This window comes from Podarcis cretensis, assembly GCF_951804945.1.
Source record: "Podarcis cretensis genome assembly, chromosome: 5".
NCBI classification, from domain to species: domain Eukaryota; kingdom Metazoa; phylum Chordata; class Lepidosauria; order Squamata; family Lacertidae; genus Podarcis; species Podarcis cretensis.
The window spans coordinates 61,507,885-61,527,886 of record NC_137174.1 but is presented as its reverse complement, the minus strand read 5'-3'; the positions used below and the strand labels follow the sequence as shown (position 1 = coordinate 61,527,886).

The 20,002-nt window shown below is 40.2% G+C and overlaps 1 protein-coding gene across 1 annotated transcript in view; it reads right to left on the bottom strand.

Annotated features, from left to right (window-relative positions):
- WDR33 (WD repeat domain 33) overlaps nucleotides 1-20,002 on the bottom strand; it is a 54,140-nt gene that overhangs the window by 23,464 nt on the left and 10,674 nt on the right. Inside the window, exons 2-7 of the mRNA XM_079978483.1 lie at nucleotides 17,058-17,283; nucleotides 15,098-15,166; nucleotides 14,449-14,553; nucleotides 13,820-13,915; nucleotides 13,232-13,383; nucleotides 11,425-11,522 (exon numbers count right to left, since the gene is read on the bottom strand). Coding sequence (XP_079834609.1) covers nucleotides 11,425-11,522; nucleotides 13,232-13,383; nucleotides 13,820-13,915; nucleotides 14,449-14,553; nucleotides 15,098-15,166; nucleotides 17,058-17,261 — 724 coding nt within the window. The 5' untranslated portion in view covers nucleotides 17,262-17,283. The remainder of the gene's footprint in view (nucleotides 1-11,424; nucleotides 11,523-13,231; nucleotides 13,384-13,819; nucleotides 13,916-14,448; nucleotides 14,554-15,097; nucleotides 15,167-17,057; nucleotides 17,284-20,002) is intronic.

The following is a 20,002-nucleotide window of genomic DNA, read 5'->3' as shown; positions in this document are numbered from 1 at the left end:
TCATAGAAATCATAATAGAAAAACAATATATTTGGCTTGTTCTTAGCAGGAAGTGGAGAGTGCTGATGAGTAATTACTCTAGCTGCCATTCCTGCTCAGTACGCATTTGATATTTCCAAATAAAATAATATGGAAGCATAGCACTGGATGCCATTAGGATGCTAATCAGATTCAGCTTTCCCACCTCCCTTTTCATTTGTTTTGGGTTGAACAGTATCTGTGCGCTCCAACTATCTGGGTAAGGTTGAAGACTGGATACAGGTAAGACTGCACATATGTCATTGGGCAGGCTTTGTGACATGGGAGGGTATCAGGATTCCCAGCACTGACAGTGTTTTGGCTCCATTTGATCATTCAGGTTCACAGAACCTAGATAACACAAGAGACATGGGTGTTTTCTGTCAGTCTCATTGCTGAGAAAAACTGGTATTTTTTGCACAGATGTAAACCTAGAAATCTTCATTCATGTCTTCATAACTTCCAGGTTAAACTCCTTTAATGCATTTTGTGCGACAGTTTGGAGGACTACCTTCTAAAGGGATGAATTGACAGAAACAGTGCTCTAGTGCAGTGTTTCCCAACCTTGGGCCTCCAGCTGTTTTTGGACTACAACTCCCATCATCCCTAGCTAGCAAGACCAGTGGTCAGGGATGATGGGAATTGTAGTTCAAAAACAGCTGGAGGCCCAAGGTTGGGAAACACTGCTCTAGTGTATGGACTGGCTGTGCACAGAGAATTCTAAAGGGTCTGGACTAAGCATATCCATGAGACTGACTGTGCATGCATGTTCTGTCATAAACTTCAAGAATCAAGTATGCAAAGGCATATAAAGAGGCATATCCTAATGGCTGTTCCTCAACCTTCACTCTTTTCCCCAAAGCCTGAATCTACATCTTCCAGAAACTGGCATTTAGTGGACAGAGATAAGGTATAATACTTGGTAAAGGTAAAGGGACCCCTGACCATTAGGTTCAGTCGTGACCGACTCTGGGGTTGCGGCGCTCATCTCGCTTTATTGGCCAAGGGAGACGGCGTACAGCTTCTGGGTCGTGTGGCCAGCATGACTAAGGCGCTTCTGGCGAACCAGAGCAGCGCACAGAAACGCCGTTTACCTTCCTGCCAGAGCGGTACCTATTTATCTACTTGCACTTTTATGTGCTTTCGAACTGCTAGGTGGGCAGGAGCTCACCCCGTTGCGAGGATTCGAACTGCCGACCTTCTGATCGGCAAGCCCTAGGCTCTGTGGTTTAACCCACAGCGCCACCCGCGTCCCCCATAATACTTGGTATTCTGTGATATAAATACTGGACATATTGGAAAGATGGTTAATTTATTTTTATCTATTACTTTCCAATTTCTGCTCCTTTGACTTTTGTTTTGCCATCTTTCCTTGAGAAATTATGTTTGTGAATATTCCAAGACATCACTGTATCTCAGCCAGTGGCTAAGTAGAGCTTGCAGAATAAGAAGCGATAGGCACCTTGACACTCATGTATAACTCAATGACAATGGAAAGTGTCCTAAAACTGAGGACTAGATAGAGAGACAAAGCATCAGAAAACAGGGTACAGATACTAGCAGAAGAGTAGTAAACTGAACACCAAAAGGTCTGATAAAACTTTATCTGCTGGATTCTACTACACTTTGAGCCCCCCCCCCCCATAATGCAGTTGTTTCATGATAAGATAGAAGATAAGTTTAACAGAAATTTCATTCTCTCCTTAGATTGAATAGATGTCTGCATTCTGGTAATGTCTGAATGGCAGAGACTATTACTCAGGGTGTTTTTGGATTGGCGCTTTTTTTTTTGTAAAGTGGATTTTTAATAAAGGAAAAAATGGGAAAATTCATTAAATACAGTGTTTATGAATTAAGTTGAGTAACAATATGAGGCTGATAAATGAAAACAAAACTAGTTCTTTAAAATTTCAAAGCTGTACTGTATCTTTGGGAGAAGAAAGTTCTTTTAACAATACTTGAGAAACAGGATCCCGTTTGTTACAGAATCATTTCACCTTTGTCCTGGTTCCTTGGACTTCAGAAGAATGTGCCAAAAAGACAGTAAAGTGAAGTGCCTAATTTGATCTATTCATTCAGTAATACTAGGTGTGACTTGAGACCTCCATTTCCTTGTTCTTTCTTTACTGAGTCATTAGTATAATTTAATAACAGGAGTACAGGGTCATTTGGGATTTCATAAACCTCGGATGAAGGGTGGTATACAAATGAAATAAATAAATAAATAAATAAATAAATAAATAAATAAATAAAAAACCTATAAACTTTGCCCCATATTGCTTACAAATTACACTTCTACATGTGGGAATAGTTTCTTGGTTCTTTCTGACGTTCCCAATATGTATTTGAAATATTTTTTATTTATTTTGCTTATAACTTCAGGAGTTATATACCACACAGCATTATTTTAAAAGTTTCATCTTATTATCATATTTAAGGAGAACCTATGTACCTTATTCCAAAGCGTCCCTCAAGTATACATAGATACGGTTTCCTACAATACTGTGCCGACTTGATCATTTATAACTTAACTTTACATGAAGAGAATCATATGTAATAAATTTCCTTCATCTGCTTCAAGGGTAAGCGCCCTCTGGCCTGCAAGACCTCTCAATTTGACCTGAGGCCTTTTCAGCCCCCCCCCCCTCGGCACCTAACAACCAGCTGATAGCTGAACATTTGGGAAGCACTGTGGAAAGTGATGCACTTTGACAGGAGTCAATCACCTGATGTAATTATGTCAGATGACTGACTATTGGGTGATCCCTCGATGTGGGTGGGGGTGGGATAAAGATCTGGTCTACTGGGCCAAAAAAGTTCCCCACCCCTGATCTACTTGATCCCCAGCTATGACAGCAAAAGATCACCGCATCTAGGGGGTGAGCACTTTCAATCACCATGTTTACACAGGTGAGAAAAGGATACTAGAGCTCCATATAGTAAAGGTAAAGGGACCCCTGACCATTAGGTCCAGTCGTGACCGACTCTGGGGTTGCGGCGCTCATCTCGCTTTATTGGCCGAGGGAGCTGGCGTACAGCTTCCTAGTCATGTGGCCAGCATGACTAAGCCGCTTCTGGCGAACCAGAGCAGCACATGGAAACACCGTTTACCTTCCCGCTGGAGCGGTACCTATTTATCTACTTGCACTTTGACGTGCTTTCGAACTGCTAGGTTGGCAGGAGCAGGGACCAAGCAAAGGGAGCTCACCCCGTCGCGGGGATTCTAACTGCCGACCTTCTGATCGGCAAGTCCTAGGCTCTGCGGTTTAACCCACAGCGCCACCCGCGTCCCTAGAGCTCCATATATCTGTCCCATTAATCTTGGCCATTCTAAAGTCTGTTTTTATTTTTCATAGAAATGAAACTCAGGATTATGGGTGGAATTCAACATTGTGCTAAAACAAACACCCTGTCTATGCAAACATTGCAGTTTGCCAGATGGCACAATTCACTCATAAGTTGCTCTGGGTGTTCTTCTGACCCCTCACATTGAGCCAATTTGGGGGTGCATGCAGAGAGAATTGCTTCCACTGACAGGGAGCATTAGGTGAATCCTGCCGTGTGTTTTGAACCTCTAGAAGTAGATTTCTTAATCAAAACATTTGAGGTGTGCAAGTCAAGTCCAACTCTAAATGCTGGTTTGCCAGCCGTATAAGTAACTGCAGTTGTTGTGCTAACTTGTCATCCATCATATGGATAAATCAATACTTGCGCAAAAAACAAGCATCAAGTGTCTGAGACTTTCAGCTCAAAAAGTACTTGGTAGTAGCAGTAGTTAGCAGCAGAATAGCAGTTATTTATTTATTTCACAAAATTCATATTCCCCTTGATCGAAGAAAAAACCTCAAGGTGGTTTACAAAGTTAGTAGCAGCAGTAGCAGTAGCAGTTTATAAATATAAATAATATATATATAATTGAACTTGAAAGACACATTTGCATCAAGATGTATTACTCTTATGTGAGCAGCTTTACCAACAACAGCAGCCTTATGATTTTGAAAATACAAGAACAATCATGAATTGCAGCTCTTTTAAATGTTTGAGAATTATTTAGATTTCTTAAGTTATTATGCTCAGGGAAATGAACAAAATTCCAAATATTTAAATGTTCATCCAATGAAATTATTCAGCTAATCCTGTGTATCTATTATTTTACTGCCTTCTTAAACAAAAATGCTTTTGTATCCACAAGTTTAGACTGTCAGGCAATCTAAAGTCAAGAATACCTCTCTATATGCCTCTACTCATGGATTTGAGAATTCATGAAAATGGACCTGCATCTAGACTATCCTATGTTTCAGTGACCCTGCGTATCTGATTTTTACAGTTCTAGGATAACACGAGAAAGGGAAATTTAAGGGAAGATTAATGAACAGTACTTTCATTTGGAACTTGCATATCTTCCCAAATCACCTAAACAACCATTTTGTCTCTTCCTGTAACATAGGGACCAATTCCACTTAGGCTTACTGCCAAGCACTTGATCCCAGCAGATAATACAGGTCAGAGTCATACACACATAGAAAGAAGTAATGTCCATGATATGAACACTTATTGTTGTGTTTTACTAGTTAAAAACAGCACGTTGAAATGTTTCTGGGAGGCTAAAGGAAACTGCAGGCCCTGGAGAAGCAATGCATGTTCAGCACCTGCAAACTCAACAAGGGTAACCAGGACTGCAAGGTCAAGACTATGAAATATGAATGTCAATAGGCAAGTCCAACTGGTGTGTTTTTTTTGGTCCTTTCTGAGAAAGGCATAAATGTCCCTTGTCACTACTGCAATCTTGGAACTCCAGGGAGAAATGATGCATTTGGAAGTACCCCAGGTTGTAAGCCCCAGTGATTAGGAGATGAAAACGCAGAACTCCTCTATGGACGTCTTGAAGAGGTTGTGTATAGTCTGGGATCTCCCTACCAGATATAAGAATTACCTCAAGAGTAAGGGTGGAGAACCTGTGGTCCTGCAAGGACTACACAGATCCAAGAGTCACATCATCAATGGTATAAAGATAAACTAAATTAAAAAGGATAATTTGCCCTTCCAAATTCAAAATGTAAACAGCTGACCATGGCTACAAGCCGTATCTCTTTATCATGCTAATCTCTGAACACTTATTTGGAAAAGGGCAAAGAATTACATGACATGTAGATGTAAGACAGTTGCTTGTTTCAAAACCTTATCCAAAAGGGAATGAATCCATTCATTGTCAGAGGAATTAATGAAGATAGGATTTCTGGAAACAGCTAGAAAACTTCTGACTTAAGGGTAAAGTAAAGGTAAAGGTAAAGGACAAGGACCCCTGGATGGTTAATTCCAGTCAAAGGTGACTATGGAGTTGCGGTGCTCATCTTGCTTCAGACTGAGGGAGCTGGCGTTTGACCACAAACAGCTTTCGGGTCATGTGGCCAGCATGACTAAACTGCTTCTGGCACAACGGAACACCGTGACATAAACCAGAGTGCACAGAAACACCATTCACCTTCCCATCACCTGTTTATATACTTGCACTGGTATGCTTTCGAACTGCTAGATTGGCAGAAGCTGAAACAGAGCAATGGGAGCTCACCCTGCCGGGCGGATTCAAAACACCAATCTTCTGATCAGTAAGCCCAAGAGGCTCAGTGGTTTAGACCACAGGACACCCTCCAGCCTAAAAGGAAGATTCGGTGCCCAACCAGCCAACAACCCACATTTCTCTTAGCAGTATTTGACTGTTGTGATCAAATTTGCTATCAGTTGTCTATGTTGACACATTCTGTTTCTGACCTGGAAAGCAGTACCTAGTTAAATGGATTCATACAATGACAGATCTGAGCCCCAACTAATGCCCATCAAGTCATGCTAAATCCAGCTTATTTAGATGTATGGAGTATATTTCATACTCCAGATGAAGAGAACCCAAGTTTAACAGGCTCAATAATCACACAAAAAAATCACACAAGAGTATTTAAAACACTACTGGGAGGAGAAAAGCGTATGTTGTGCAACACTGTCTATATTAGCCAGAACCTCAGAATTCACATCTGCTGGAGGCTGAATGGGCCTATAAAAAGTTCATTTGTTTCTACTTTTTTAATCCCTCCTAGTGAACTCATATGAAGAGCACTATCATAAAAATAACATTCCACACCCAATATGACCTGTATAATTTATGAACCCCTCAAAGGTAGATCCTGCATGTACCATTTAGTGTAACGATGAGGATGCTACTACCTTAAACATCCCTTCAGTCTGGCTTTCAGACTTTCTAGTTTCAGGGAACCCCTTCCACATCAACTTTTGTGCCAAGGAACCACTGTGCATTGTAGAGGATTCTTGAAAGTGTTTTAGAGCACATACTTGATACATGAAGCATGTTGGTCAAATCCACTGGGTCTCACCATCGCCTTGTATACAGCAGAGAAAGGTGAGTGGCAAGTAGTGGGCATGGCATCTTTCAAAGGACCTGGCTGATAATGTCTGAGGAATCTCAACAAATTTCTGAGAAAACAGGTTTTCTGGGCACAGCTTGAAATCCATTGCCTTAAATCAGCAGCAATGCATTTACTAACTCCCCATAATGAATTCTTGGAGATAGGGAAACAGAAAAATATGATTTGTTACACAAATAATCTGCCAACCGAAGTAGCTGTAGTTTTCTATACAGTAGATACACCACTGCTTGATATGTTTGGGGCATCCAAACATGTACAAATGGCTAGAATGCATTTATAGGATCCATCACTTATTCACATAACCAGCATGATCACTTATGTGACCAAACTAATTGCTTTTTCCATGCTCTTTTTATAATTATACTTTTTCAAAGCTGGTAGAAAAATGGATTTAGGATTTTTTAAAAAAACCAACAGGTAATTTTAGATGGGAATTCAAGGGACAAAATTCTTTTTACCTGATAATTAGTTTACTTATAAAAATAATCAAGAGGGAAAGCTGAGGATCAAACAAGGCAATTTTCAGAAAGGTAATTTTTAAAAACCCATCATGAAATACAAATAATACTACAGATGGCTTAGTTTGAAGCTTCCATTTCATAAACATATATTATCCTTAAAGAGGCTTTCTGTCTGGTCCTAAGCGAAAAACTTTCAGTTTTATTGTAACAGCCCAGATCTCTGAGCCTTATCCTCCACAGTTTCTCCTACTTTAGTTCTAAATTGCAATACTTCAGCAAAGCAGATTTTCAAGAGTATATTTGAATGAGATGTTGGGAATTTCATGGAAGATTAGGAGAAACTCTTTGATGATGCAGGTAGTATCACCTAAGTTGTGTGATCTAAGATTATTGGTGTCTCAAATGTCATGTTTGTTGACAGATTCATATGGAGTACCCAAAACAGTATTTATAGTTTAATATAAAAACAGACTGGTACATTAAGGAATTTTATGAGTTATAAGCTAGCTGAGTATGATGGATTTCTGGAGACTGGGTCTATCATAGTACAACATCCCTGATAGTCATTTAGTCCACACAAATAGAACTAGGTAGAGCTGTGCTATGTGCTGTGCTATTGTTTGGCTGTTAACATCTATGCTAAGGCTGCATCCCAAACAAACTTAATAGGGAGTAAAATGAGTGTGAGTCACTTCTGAACAAAGATACTTATGATTTCACTATACAAGTTTTAATCTATAGTTGATTAAAAACATAATTTGCTTACCTGAGAATTCTCCTTCTACTTGTTTGCCAGACAGTGAAGAAGGTGGTCCAATGTTCTGGACCACTGGACAGCAACAAGTAGGGAGAGCTGACTTTTAACACCTGCATAAATAAAACTATGCCATCTTTCAGTGCCTTGGGGGCTGGTGGAAGAAGTTGCTTAAAGTTACCTATTTAAGTTTTCCTATCAACGTTCTGAACAATTTTTAAAGCTGGAGTCCACAACACAGTGTGTGCTGTCACCCTCAGACACACCCTATGGGACTGCCAAACTCCCCTGCCCCTCCTCATTTTTTATTTTCAAAAGATAGTGATGGAAAGCTTTTTGTTTGAGGGTTTGTCTGTCTGGGGGGATACTGTCTGACTTTTTGTCTGTGTCTTATTTGTTTGGGGGGGTGTGGTTTGGCAGCTTTGCAGGGTTCTGAGCATTGTCAGTTTTTCTTCTATAAAACAGGTATTCTGTGGTGCACACAACAGTTCCTTATATTTCCACATGTTCCTGAGCCCAAAAAGGTTAGAAATCCCTGATTTAAAGGCGTTATATACCAAAAGCATGGAGGAAGACCTCTATCAAGGTCAATCTTTTCTACTCACAAGTAGGAAGGAGCAGGATTTTTTTTTACTTAGCAAGAATTACATACATATATGAAGAAGGCTCTAATAAACACAAATTGTTCTATTTATGACCCAAGTAAGCTTCCTTAAACAAAAACATTTTATGTGTAGCTAACTATGGGGAACCTTTGTGCCTCCCCCATGTATGTTGTTGGACTCCAAGTCCCATCATCTCTGTCTGCTGATGTTGAATGGGACTGAAGTTGGGACTTGGAAATCCAACACCTAAAGGGTCACAGACTATACAGTCTAACACATTTTGATGGAAGTTTGCATCAGCTGCCAATATTATTAATATTATTTTGAAGTTTTATAGCACCCTTCATCTGTAGATCTCAGGGTGGTTCACAGCATAAAAATACAAGACAAAAACACATAATTAAAAGAACAGGAACAAAATTAACCAATAACCCCTGCTCATTTAAAATAGGACGTTAGTCAGCCAAAGGCCTGGTTGAAGTAGAATGTTTTCACCTGGTACTTAAATGTGTATAATGAAGGTGCCAGGCAAACCCTGCTCTGAGGAAAGCATTCCACAAATGGGGAGCCACTGCAGAAAAAGCCCATCCTTGTGTTGCCACCCTCCAGACCTCCTGTGCAGGAGGCACATATCGCAGGTTCATATGGAAAGAGGTGGTCGTTGAGGTACTGCAGTCCCAAGCCATTTCAGGCTTTATACGTCAAAACCAGCACTTGAACTGGGCCTGGAAACTAATTGGCAGCTAGGCCAGGATCTGTGTAATATGCTCAAACCGTCTTGCCCCGGTGAGTAGCCTGGTTGCCAAACTGCTCATCAGTTAAAGTTTCTGAACTGTCTTCAGAGGCAGCCCTATGTATAATACATTGCAGTAATCTAACCTAAAGGTTACCAGAGCCTCAACAACAGTAGTTAAGCTATCCCTGTCCAGACAGGGGCGCAGCTGGGGCACAAGCCCAAGATGGTGGAAGGCACTCTGCACCACCAAGGCCCATTTGAGACTCAAGAGACAGCAAAGGATTCAGAAGTACTCCCAAGCTGTGTACCTGCTCCTTCAGAGGAAGTGTAACCACATCAAGAGCAGGTAATTTCCCATCCATCCAGTCTAGGGAAACCTCCACCCCACCCCCACTAACAGTGCCTCAGCCTTATCTAGATTCAGCTTCAGTTTGTTGGCTCTCATCCAGTCCATTACTAAGGCAAGACAACTGCCATACCTGCAGATGTAAAGGAGTAGAACTGTGTGTCATTAGCATATTGCTGACAACATACTCCAAAACTCCGGGTGACCCCACTCAGTGGTTTCATGTAGATGTTATACAGCACAGGGGATAAAACTGAACCCTGAGAAATCCACACTGAAGGCTCCACTGGGCTGAAAAGAACTCCCCAAGCATCACCCTCTGGAAATGTCCATCCAAGTAGGACCAGAAGCACTGCAAAGCGGTACCACCCACCCCTAACTTGGACAGAGGTCATCATACAGGGCCACCAAAGCAGTTATGTGCCAAAACTGGGCCTAAACCCCAATTTAAATGGATCTTTATATTTAATTTATAAAGGTGTGGGTGGGGGGGAGAGAATAAAGTTTATATGCCAAATCCTAACAGTTTAGATCCTAATTTCTGTTCTGTTCATGGAACAGGGCTTTCCAGCCTTCTCCTTCCCTCTGCACCCATCAGCCCCCTCTCCCCAGATCTGCTTGGAAATGGTTGCAGGATAGGCTGCAGGAGGTTGCTAATGGCTGGGGGAGTAAGATGAAGTTGCATCTTTCAAGCCTCAAATGTTTACATGTTTATGTAAGTCTTACAGAACTCAGTTGAATTTACTTCTGTGTAAACATGCATAGAATTAGATTGTAAGGTATCATTTTTACAAGTTATTTTGTAACCCAGTATCAGGCTCTAAGAAGATAAGGGAGGAAGTATTCTCTGTCTACTGCCCCAAAGTTTTTAAGAACAAAAGTAGTGTTTGGCCGCATTGTAAATTTAGCATGTTTATTTCTTTTGCTTCCACTTTTGTATTTCAAATGGAGGTAGTATATGCATGGCCTACAAAAAGGGAGACAGAGCTCAATGTCTGGATTCTATCCTGTGTGTGTATATTATCTGACAGCTATGAAAACTTAAGAAACTGGACGGGGGCTGTTTCAGATATAATTCTGAAGAAATGTTTCTCATTAATGATTTCTATTTCCTAAAGTAATACAGGAGAACCTTACTGAAGCCCAAAATAAAAGTTTAGAGTTCAGGATTTCTTCAGAGTTAAACTATTAGGTAATAATGCATCAAGAGTCAAACACAAAACCAAACCACAAACTCTTTACTTCCTAAAGTGTAATAGTCTCTGAATGTTTGCTATTTATTTTCTGTATTGACATCAAGCCAGGCTACAAAGCTAAAAAAAATTACTAGGTAAACTTTCCTACAAAATGAATGAAAACTAAAATACCATGTGATATAATGACAATGAAAGCAGTGTTGCTACAATCCCTGTTCCTCGCTGTCTAGTATATAAGAGGTTTTTTTATTAATTAAGCAGTATATAAATCTTGTCAAATAAATAAGTCTATGAATATGTTGACAACTTTATTTCTTCTCAGTAAAAGATGTATTTTACCTAACTTTATGCTATTAATTAGAAACAGTAATTCATTCCCTAAAACTTTGTAGTGTCCACACCATGTGGGAAGTCAGGATGCTGTGCTTATATGGCATTTACTTGATGAAAAGCTGCACTTTCCATAAGGTGGCATAGTCTGATACAGGCACATGAAAATGGATAGCATCAACAAGTTACGTTTTTGAGGGAAAATACCCCTTCTTCTTGAGAAAGTGTTTCTGGTATAACTCATTACAGTTGTTATATACAGAAATGGGCACATGAAACTGGGCATTCAGCTTGCTTTCCTACACAGATGTTTCAACAGTCCTGGGAGTAGGGAATAATCATAGTACACAATGCTCCAATGTTAAAGCAATTTAAACAGATCATAAACAGTAACCAATAGGTTGTACCTTGTGATACAACTGATTGAATTATTAAGGATGGGGTGCTGGAATTGGAGGTTTTTGTATAGTCCTTATGTAGGCAACTACAAATAATTTCCCTCTATTCATATATCTCAATCAGTACTTTCTGGTACACATACCTCGAAGAATTCTCTCCTCATGGCAACGTAGAAAGTCCCAGATTCTAACAGTGCCGTCATCAGAGCATGTAGCAAATTTATTATCCGTGGGTGAGAAACTGTTACATGAAGACACACAGCAGGGGAAAGAAGTCAGCATTTAACATATCTAAACTTCTCAGACAGGGCAAAATTTAGCTAAAGTGTTAATATACCGATGGAGAAATTGGAACATATTGTGCCTGGAAAAATATACTTCAATCCGTTGACATAATTGAGTCCGTTTGCATAACAGAGCTCAGCTCTGTACTTTGATGCAGCCAAAGCACTTTTTCCTGCATTTTGTTCCCCAACCAAAGGGGAACTTACACTTTGCACTGTTCCACCCACAGTTGAATAGATTTGCAATTCTGTGCATCATCTGTATAAGATGTGAAACTGACAAAAACATGCATTCCATGCTTTTGAAAGAAGGATGGAAATAGGCAATCCCAAGAGTGTTAATACTAAGATTATTTCTTCATCCACAGATAACATTTCAAAATACAAGGGGGTGGGGGAAGACAGGTAAAAGTACTTGCTTACTAAAAATAAGAATAAAAACATATCATATGGCCTATATATGCAGAAAAAGTTACTGAGAAGATATTTGCCACTCCAGTGAAACATTAGAGTCATAGAATATGTTTCAGAACTTGAAAAGCTTGTTGTAAAATGTGGAGAGCCAGGCATCAGTTTCTTATTGAGCTATGTTAGGCATTTGGTTGGACCATCATCAGTTACAGATGGGGAGCCACATCCTTTGTGATGCAGTGAAGAATCAAGTAATGCTCTTGTTGAGATTATTCAAACAGTCATTCCCCCTGAAATTGCTGGAACCTTTTATATGTGAGATAAACTTTTTGTTTGGAGAAATCCACTTCACAGATACAATAGCATACACCTATGAGGTCACATCTTGTTAAACTTTGCCATAAAATTCTGAATCAAAAGGAAAAATGATAAATTCAGCAGAAAGTGCTTCTGTGGTAATGAATCTTCTTCTCCAATGGACAGAACCCAAAACTTTTTAGGTAGGTCTAGTTTCTTCTTCAGCTCCTCTTCAGACACACTTTAAATGAGTAAGATTTCTTCCACTTGCATTATTTGCTAAAGACTGTAAGCATTCTTCACATGCATCTCAGCAAGGAAATCTCAGTTCACTTGTTATACTGAGCATACATTTGCACAATTGGAACACTTGACACTGAACCAGGTAGATGTCCTAAAGTTGCCTTGTCAGCTTTAGATTCCAAACTTGTATAACCCATTCAATATTAATCATGACCTGGATGTGGAAATTGGTGTGGGTCCTACATGCTACTATAAATCTTGGACTCACCAAGCCAAGCAGTTCTTCACTTTATTTAGCTTTTATGTTGTGAGAACTATGCAGCTGCTTTATTTCTGGATTATATTTTATTCAATTATATTATTAAATACTGAATTCTTTATTTGGAATGAAATTGTCATCGTACACAAGTGAGCATAAAAAGAGAGTAACTGATACACATTGTGATCATATATAAAAAGAAACCAATACCAGTGCAAAATGCAGCAGACAAACACATCTCTAACATATTGCAGAGGCAGATACCGGGACAACACTATTTCAGAGATATGCCAGCAAATCAGTGAAATTGTGGAAACAAAAGAAAATATGTTTATGTGGTGCAAAACATTTCCCAGAATCTGACAATACCCATGCATATCTGCACCCAGAATACACTTAGAGAACAGTCTAATCATGGAAATAGGAACTACAGAAAATGGTATATTGTGTATAAACCTGGCCTCTCTAATCGCCTCCTTATGTGCCTGGAACATCTTGACGTTGTTCATGTTGGACTGCCAATATTTCACATATCCCCCATGGTCTGCTGTCAACATCCACATGTCATTATGTGACCAAGTCATAGCTCTCACTGGACTGTCATGAGCCTACAAAGTCAAAAATAAAGGAAGACCTCTAGTGAGCATACTCAAATAATATCATGCACTTTCACTTTTCTTTTAAAATGATTTTTTCTAATTTCAATTTAGGTAGATATAAGAATGAAAATGCCTTATATATAGATCCATACATTCATTTTGTGAGGACTGTTATCAAAGCTTCAGCAGTGTTATAGTAAGTATTGAGTAATGAGTCAGTATTTTGTCTACAAATTTGATTTTTTTATCACCAATGGAACAGAAATGTCTCTCATATCAGAGAATGACAAAAATGCTAAGATTTAAATTAATCAATCAAAATCTCAATAGCCAAAGGCAAGAAGCATAAAGCTCAAAACGGTGCTGACTCTCCATCTGTTTACAGTGGCAAGAAACCAGATTACTGAAAGAAGTACTAATCAAGACAGCTTTGATAGTGATTTACCTGTAATATTGTTTCAAAGTTGAAAGTAAGCCCATTCCATAAGGTGAACTCTCCACTAGAAGCCCCAGTAACTAAGCGCCTCCCTTCTGGAGTCCACTGGAAGACAAGAATTAAGATGTATTAGAACACAAATTGTTGCCTTGACACTACAGCAGAGTCTATCGCAAGGACAGACAACATGTTGTCTGCACAGTTGTATTCTGCAGCTCTGTCTGTATTGGGTTCACTTACACACTGTCTGTACACCCCTCCATCCCACATTCTGGTATTTATTTGTTGCCCCATGTCCTGCTTCCAGTGCCTGAATACTACTGGATGAATAATCTGTCCATTTCTGACAAAAATACTTTGGACTATCACTGTATCCCATAAAAAGATATCCATTCTGAAAAGTTGTTAATATTAATATTAGAAGTAGTAGTAGTAGTAGTAGTAGTATCTATTGTATTTATAAATCACCCTGTCTACAATGCAGAACACGGCAACAGACAACAAAAGATAAACAACAGAATTACACCACTGATTAAAACAAAAACAGAACTAAAAAAAATCCATAAAACAGCTACTAACTGGCTTGCTATATTCTTAGCAATTTATCACTGTGCCATGGAGTGTAACACTATACTTACCCTAACAACAAATACTGGACATTTTACTTTATTGGTAGATGTTCTAACAAATTTTGTTGTTACAGCATTCATAGGATTGTTCAACATTCCTATAGGAGGGACCAGCTAAAAGAGAGGAAAAAATGTTAAAAGTTATTCTTGGTACTTAATATGTGGAAACAGTCTTTTAAAAAATTGTTTGCAAGCTTATGTTCTTGAATGAGTAAACCAAAGAATCTCAATTTTGTGGAGACACTACAAAAGCATACCTAACATCATTATTCAGAATTATATTACAATATGGCTTGGATGCAGAAATCCCACCATGAGAACAGAAGGCACATCTGCTTTGATAAAAACCATGGATGCAGTCCTCCCATGCAGTCCTCTCTCACACATACACACAGAGCCAAAGTGCCTTCTGCTCACATAATAGGATCTTTGAATCCATGTCTAGAGCTTTAGCAGGATCATCATACTAGAATGTGACTAAATGAATTCATCTTCTTTCAAATCCACTTGTAAAATCAAGTTTCTATAGTACAATTAATGTTGTTATTCACTTCTCCCACACTTAAATAGAGAATTACAGCTTAAACCAATTTTTCAATCTTTCAGGAAGAAGAAAAATGTTTTACTGTCCAGGGGATAAATAAACATGTGTACTTACATCATTATAATACCCTCCATCAGGCTGAATTGCCCGCATATCCCGTTGGTCTCTTTGCCATACTCTGTTCTGGAAAGATGAAAAAACATTTTCATTAATACTATTGGTTAAAACCTGCTAGCTAGCTTGTACCAAATGAGAAACAATGTTTGCCTATCGGTGTCTGCAGTGTAGTGCTATTTTTGGAAAAGGAATGCAGCGTGTTTCATTTTCTAGAAGGAACAGGCAATTTCCTTCTTCAAATCAGTGCAAATCAGTTCAAGAACTTGAACTCAATGTCCCAAAGTAAAAAAAAAATCCCTTCCTCTTCAAATTTGCAACCAAAGTGCACCAGTTCGAATCAGGCCACAAGATAAACAAAATCCCACATCGCACTCAGAATGGGAAACACTCTCCAGGCAATACAGGACTTTGGGCTTTAAAAATTCAGAAGTGCTCTGTGAGACACCAAAATTTGGCGCTCCCACTTCTAGTGTTCCATTGTTTGTCATTGTTGCAGCGCCTCCTGTGGTGCCCTGTCGGCTTGGTGCCCAGTGTGGGCAAACTGGTCATGCTCCTCTAGATCCACTTCTGTTCTGGGGTAGGAGTAGCTAACCTGTGACACACTATATACTGTATTTTTCGCTCTATAGGGCACACTTTTCCCCCTCCAAAAATTATGGGGAAATGTGTGTGCGTCCTACAGAGCGAATGCAGGCTGCGCGGCTAAGCCCAAGCCAGAACAGGGAGACGGAGCACTGCGGAGCGCTCCGTCTCACTCTTCTAGCTTGGGGTTAGCTGCGCAAAGCCTCTCCAGGGCAGCGGGGTGCTGCCTTCACCCTCGCTGTTCTAGCTTGGGGATGGCTGCGCAAAGCCTCCGCAGGGCTGCCTGCACCCCGCTGCCCTGCGGAGGCTCCAAAGGCTGTCCCGGAAGCCTGAAGCCTTTGGAGTGCAGTGGGAACTTGCGCTGCGCTCTAAAGGCTTCAGGGGTCTTTGAGGCTGGCGGCGGGGGAAAGCAGCGCTACCCCCCGCCAGCACCACAAGCTCGGGGGGCAGCGGCAAGGCTGCGCGCAGCCTTTGCGCTGTTCCCCGACCTGCTCTTCCCCCCGCCAGCCCCAAAGAGCAGGTTGAAAGGAACCTGAAGCCTCCGGAGCCCAGAGGGAACTCCCGCCGCACTCCAGAGGCTTCGGGATGCCTTCACTGAAGCTTGGAGAGCGTGAGGGGTCAGTGCGCACCGACCCCTCTCGCTCTATAGGCTTCCAAGGTAGCCGCCTGAAGCTTCCAGAGCTCAGCGGGAACTCCCGCTGCACTCTGGAGGCTTTGGGTGAATGCACCTTGTTTTAGAGGGGAGAACAAGAAAAAAAAATCCTGTTCTCCCCCTCCTATGGTTCGGTGCGTCCTATAGAGTGTAAAATACGGTATATGTTGGATTCCAACTCCCAAGGCCAACCACCATGGTCAATGGTCAAGGATGATGGAAGCTGTTGTCTGGCAACATCTGAAGGCCCACAGGTTAACACATCTGTGCTCTAAAGAGATCAGACCACAGTTAAAGCTTAGTGCTTGAGTCTTAAACATTCATTAGTGAGGGCAGGAAAGTAACCTCTCACTGGCAGGAAAAGTAAACAACAGTTCTAAGTGTTGCTGTTTCCCTAGGTTTCACATACCTGATATGAAAGATGAACTGGTGTTTCTATTAGTCTCCTGAGGGCTGATAAGAAGTATAATTTTTTTCCTCTTTCTAGGGCATTTTTGGTGTGAAATTTTTAAGTGCATAGTGAGAAATGGTTCAGACTTGGGAACAGAATCCCTCCTTTTCCATAGCTACTCTCAGCATTTTAAGCTATTTTTCAAAATCTATTAAGCTATTTGGCAAAATCTCTACTAACTAGAAATTCATGCTTAATAATTATTTGCTTCTTTTGTCTTTTAAGCTAAAACATTTTGTAACAATTGCAGGTACAACAGGTTCTGAACATACCTCCAAATACTTGATTACAGAAGGATTATAGTCTATAGTTTTTCGGTTCACAGCTTTTCTCATACGTTTTCCATCAAAAGTGAGCTGCTGCATTGCCTGTTGCTGAGCAAAATCAGGTCTCTTATAGAACAGTTGTCGAGGGGCCTGGTGTTGAAACCTTGGCATATGGAAAAACCGCGGCGGTGATCCAATCTCTGTAGCCATGGTGTCTTTTGCTTTGGAAGATCTAAAACAAAGCAATTAAAAATGAAGGTTTCAACTAGGAATGCCAAGATATAAGAAATCTAAATAGTACTAGAATTTCTCACATAAACAAGGCAGCTTTTAAACATGTGCAACATTAGCCCATCATTAACAGGGAATTTAAAACTTATGAAAAAATATTTTATCCATCATCATCATCATCATCATCATCATCCACCCTTCACCTTAGGCCCCAGAGCCATTACAACAACTAAAACACAATAGTAAAAACAGTTAAAACAACTTACAATCACAGAAATAAGGTGGGACCTAAAAATATACATATCAGCTATCCAAAGTCAGGGTAAAGAGGCGTGTCTTCAACATTTGCCAAATGCTATATAAGGAAGATGCCAGACACATCCATGCAAGGAGGGAGTTCTACAACTTAGGGGTTGCTATAGATAATGTCCTCTCCCACTCTTACCCACCAGCTTCTGAGAGTGGTGGAACAATCAATAGGGCCTCCTATTGTACAACTAATGTACAATGCAATACTGAAAACAGGATATGGCTTCCCAGAATAGGTTTGTACTCCCTTGTGAGTCAATTAAAACTATTAGTAACTGATCTCACACACCACAGAAGCAAAGTAACACAGTAATTACCTTGTATGTGGCAATGCACAAGCTAGTAATACTATATTAAATAAGTATTTAGCTACAACCAAAGACAAGTATTGACTTCGATTTTTGAGAAGGACATCGTATGAATTTTCTTACACTCCACTTGTAAAGTGAAAGCTCATTTCTTGTTTGTTAAACTATTGTCAGTGTTAAATTAAGGCTATTTTTTCTAATTTAAAATGGTTCTGTTGGAGGCAGGCAGGCAAATACACCATCACTACAAGCTCCTGGGTTCAGCTATGATGTCACCTTCCCCATCACAGCAGCACTAGCTGCACTGTAAGAGAGAACTCAGGGGATGAGGCTGCAGGCAAAGGTCTCATTATACGCCTACTTCTGAACAGCTCCAAGCAGTCCCTTCTGCAGCTCTCTTCCAAATTAACATATTCTATGTGTGGCAGGATTTTTTATTTTTAAACAGAAGTTTTCAATCTGCTTGGTATTCTATATTTCTGTTTTCTAATGTCTTTTCTCCCCCACTCACACTCACTTCTCTTGGATTAACTTCTTTTTTATGCTTATTACACTGTAAGGCTTTTAACAGAATTGTGGATGTTATAAGCCACTTCAAGGACTTCAGTGAAGAACTGGAATACAAATTTAAATCAATAAAAATACATATGAAAAATGGTTTCATCAGTCTGGCCTTTTATCTTTTCCCTAAGAAAATACAGGACGTTATCTAGCCCAGTCGTGGGAAACCTCAGGCTTCAGAGCCAAATGCAGCTCTTTGTCCTCTCTCTCTGGGCTTTGAGCTCTCCCAAGGCCACCCGCCTCACTGGCGCCGTATCACATCTAAGTGTTGTTGCATGGCTGGAACATGTCCTTATACTCTGATACAGTGGTACCTCGGGTTAAGAACTTAATTCGTTCTGGAGGTCGATTCTTAACCTGAAACTGTTCTTAACCTAAGGTACCACTCTAGCTAATGGGACCTCCCGCCGCCGCCATGCGATTTCTGTTCTCATCCTGAAGCAAAGTTCTTAACCTGAGGTACTATTTCTGGGTTAGCAGAGTCTGTGACATGAAGTGTCTGTAACCTGAGGTACCACTGTAATGCCTCTTGGAAGATAGAGGGGTAGCAAATGATGGTATTAGATCCTATGACACACTGTATCTGGAAGAGGACTGAGGAGGAAGGAGCCAGCTACAACTGCCTGGTCAGAGTCCTTGAATCCTATAAGGGCTGCATCTAGTGACTCGTACATACCAGTTCAGCTCCTTCCCCTTCCCTTTACCAAGCAGCTGCTGGTAAAGGTTGTCAGGACACACTTAACTTTCCCCCTCTCTCATAGTCTTGCACAGGAATGCATCCATGCTGCCTATTCTGTATATATAAAGGCCATATGGGGACAATGACACGCCTTTAGAACCACCAACAAAATCAAAATGGCATTTCTCTGGAATATTTTGTGACAGCCACCTTTATTTTACTTTCAGGGAGCAAATGTAAGGTGTATGTTTAAAAGAAAACTGGTAAGAAGAAATAAGTAAGAATACTAAATTTCTGGGTCACCCCAATAATATCAATGGCAAGCCATTTCTAAACAAAAGGGACTAGACTACTTTTGCAACCAAACTATAAAAATGATGATTTCAGTTGTTTACTACGTACAAGTACCATTTCCCATCTTTGTTCTAAACAGCTTATAATTACAGAATTTACAAGATTCAAGAAACAGGCTAGAGTGAAATAATTTTGCAGTTATTATGTATATGAAACTGTTTAACCATCTGTTGCAATACAAGTGTTAAAATGCTTAACTTCCAAATTAGTCATCTGCTGTATTTCTGCTTGAAAATTCAGATGTCAAATTTCAACAACTTTGATGTCATGTAAAAGACCTGCAAGAGGCTACTTGTTTAGCTAAAATATAGCTAACATGGATTAAGAAGCCAGTGGGTATACCAAAGGCCTTGTCTGGGTTCAAGCTTCACCTTGGGCCATGGAAGATAATTGTCAGATGCTCTTGTGGTTGCTCGAGAGTAACCAGGCAGGACTCCGACCTGTCTTTTACAGGCTTTATTTTGGTGCAAGCTATTTACAGTGAAGAGCGTCATAAGTTCATGTCTGGC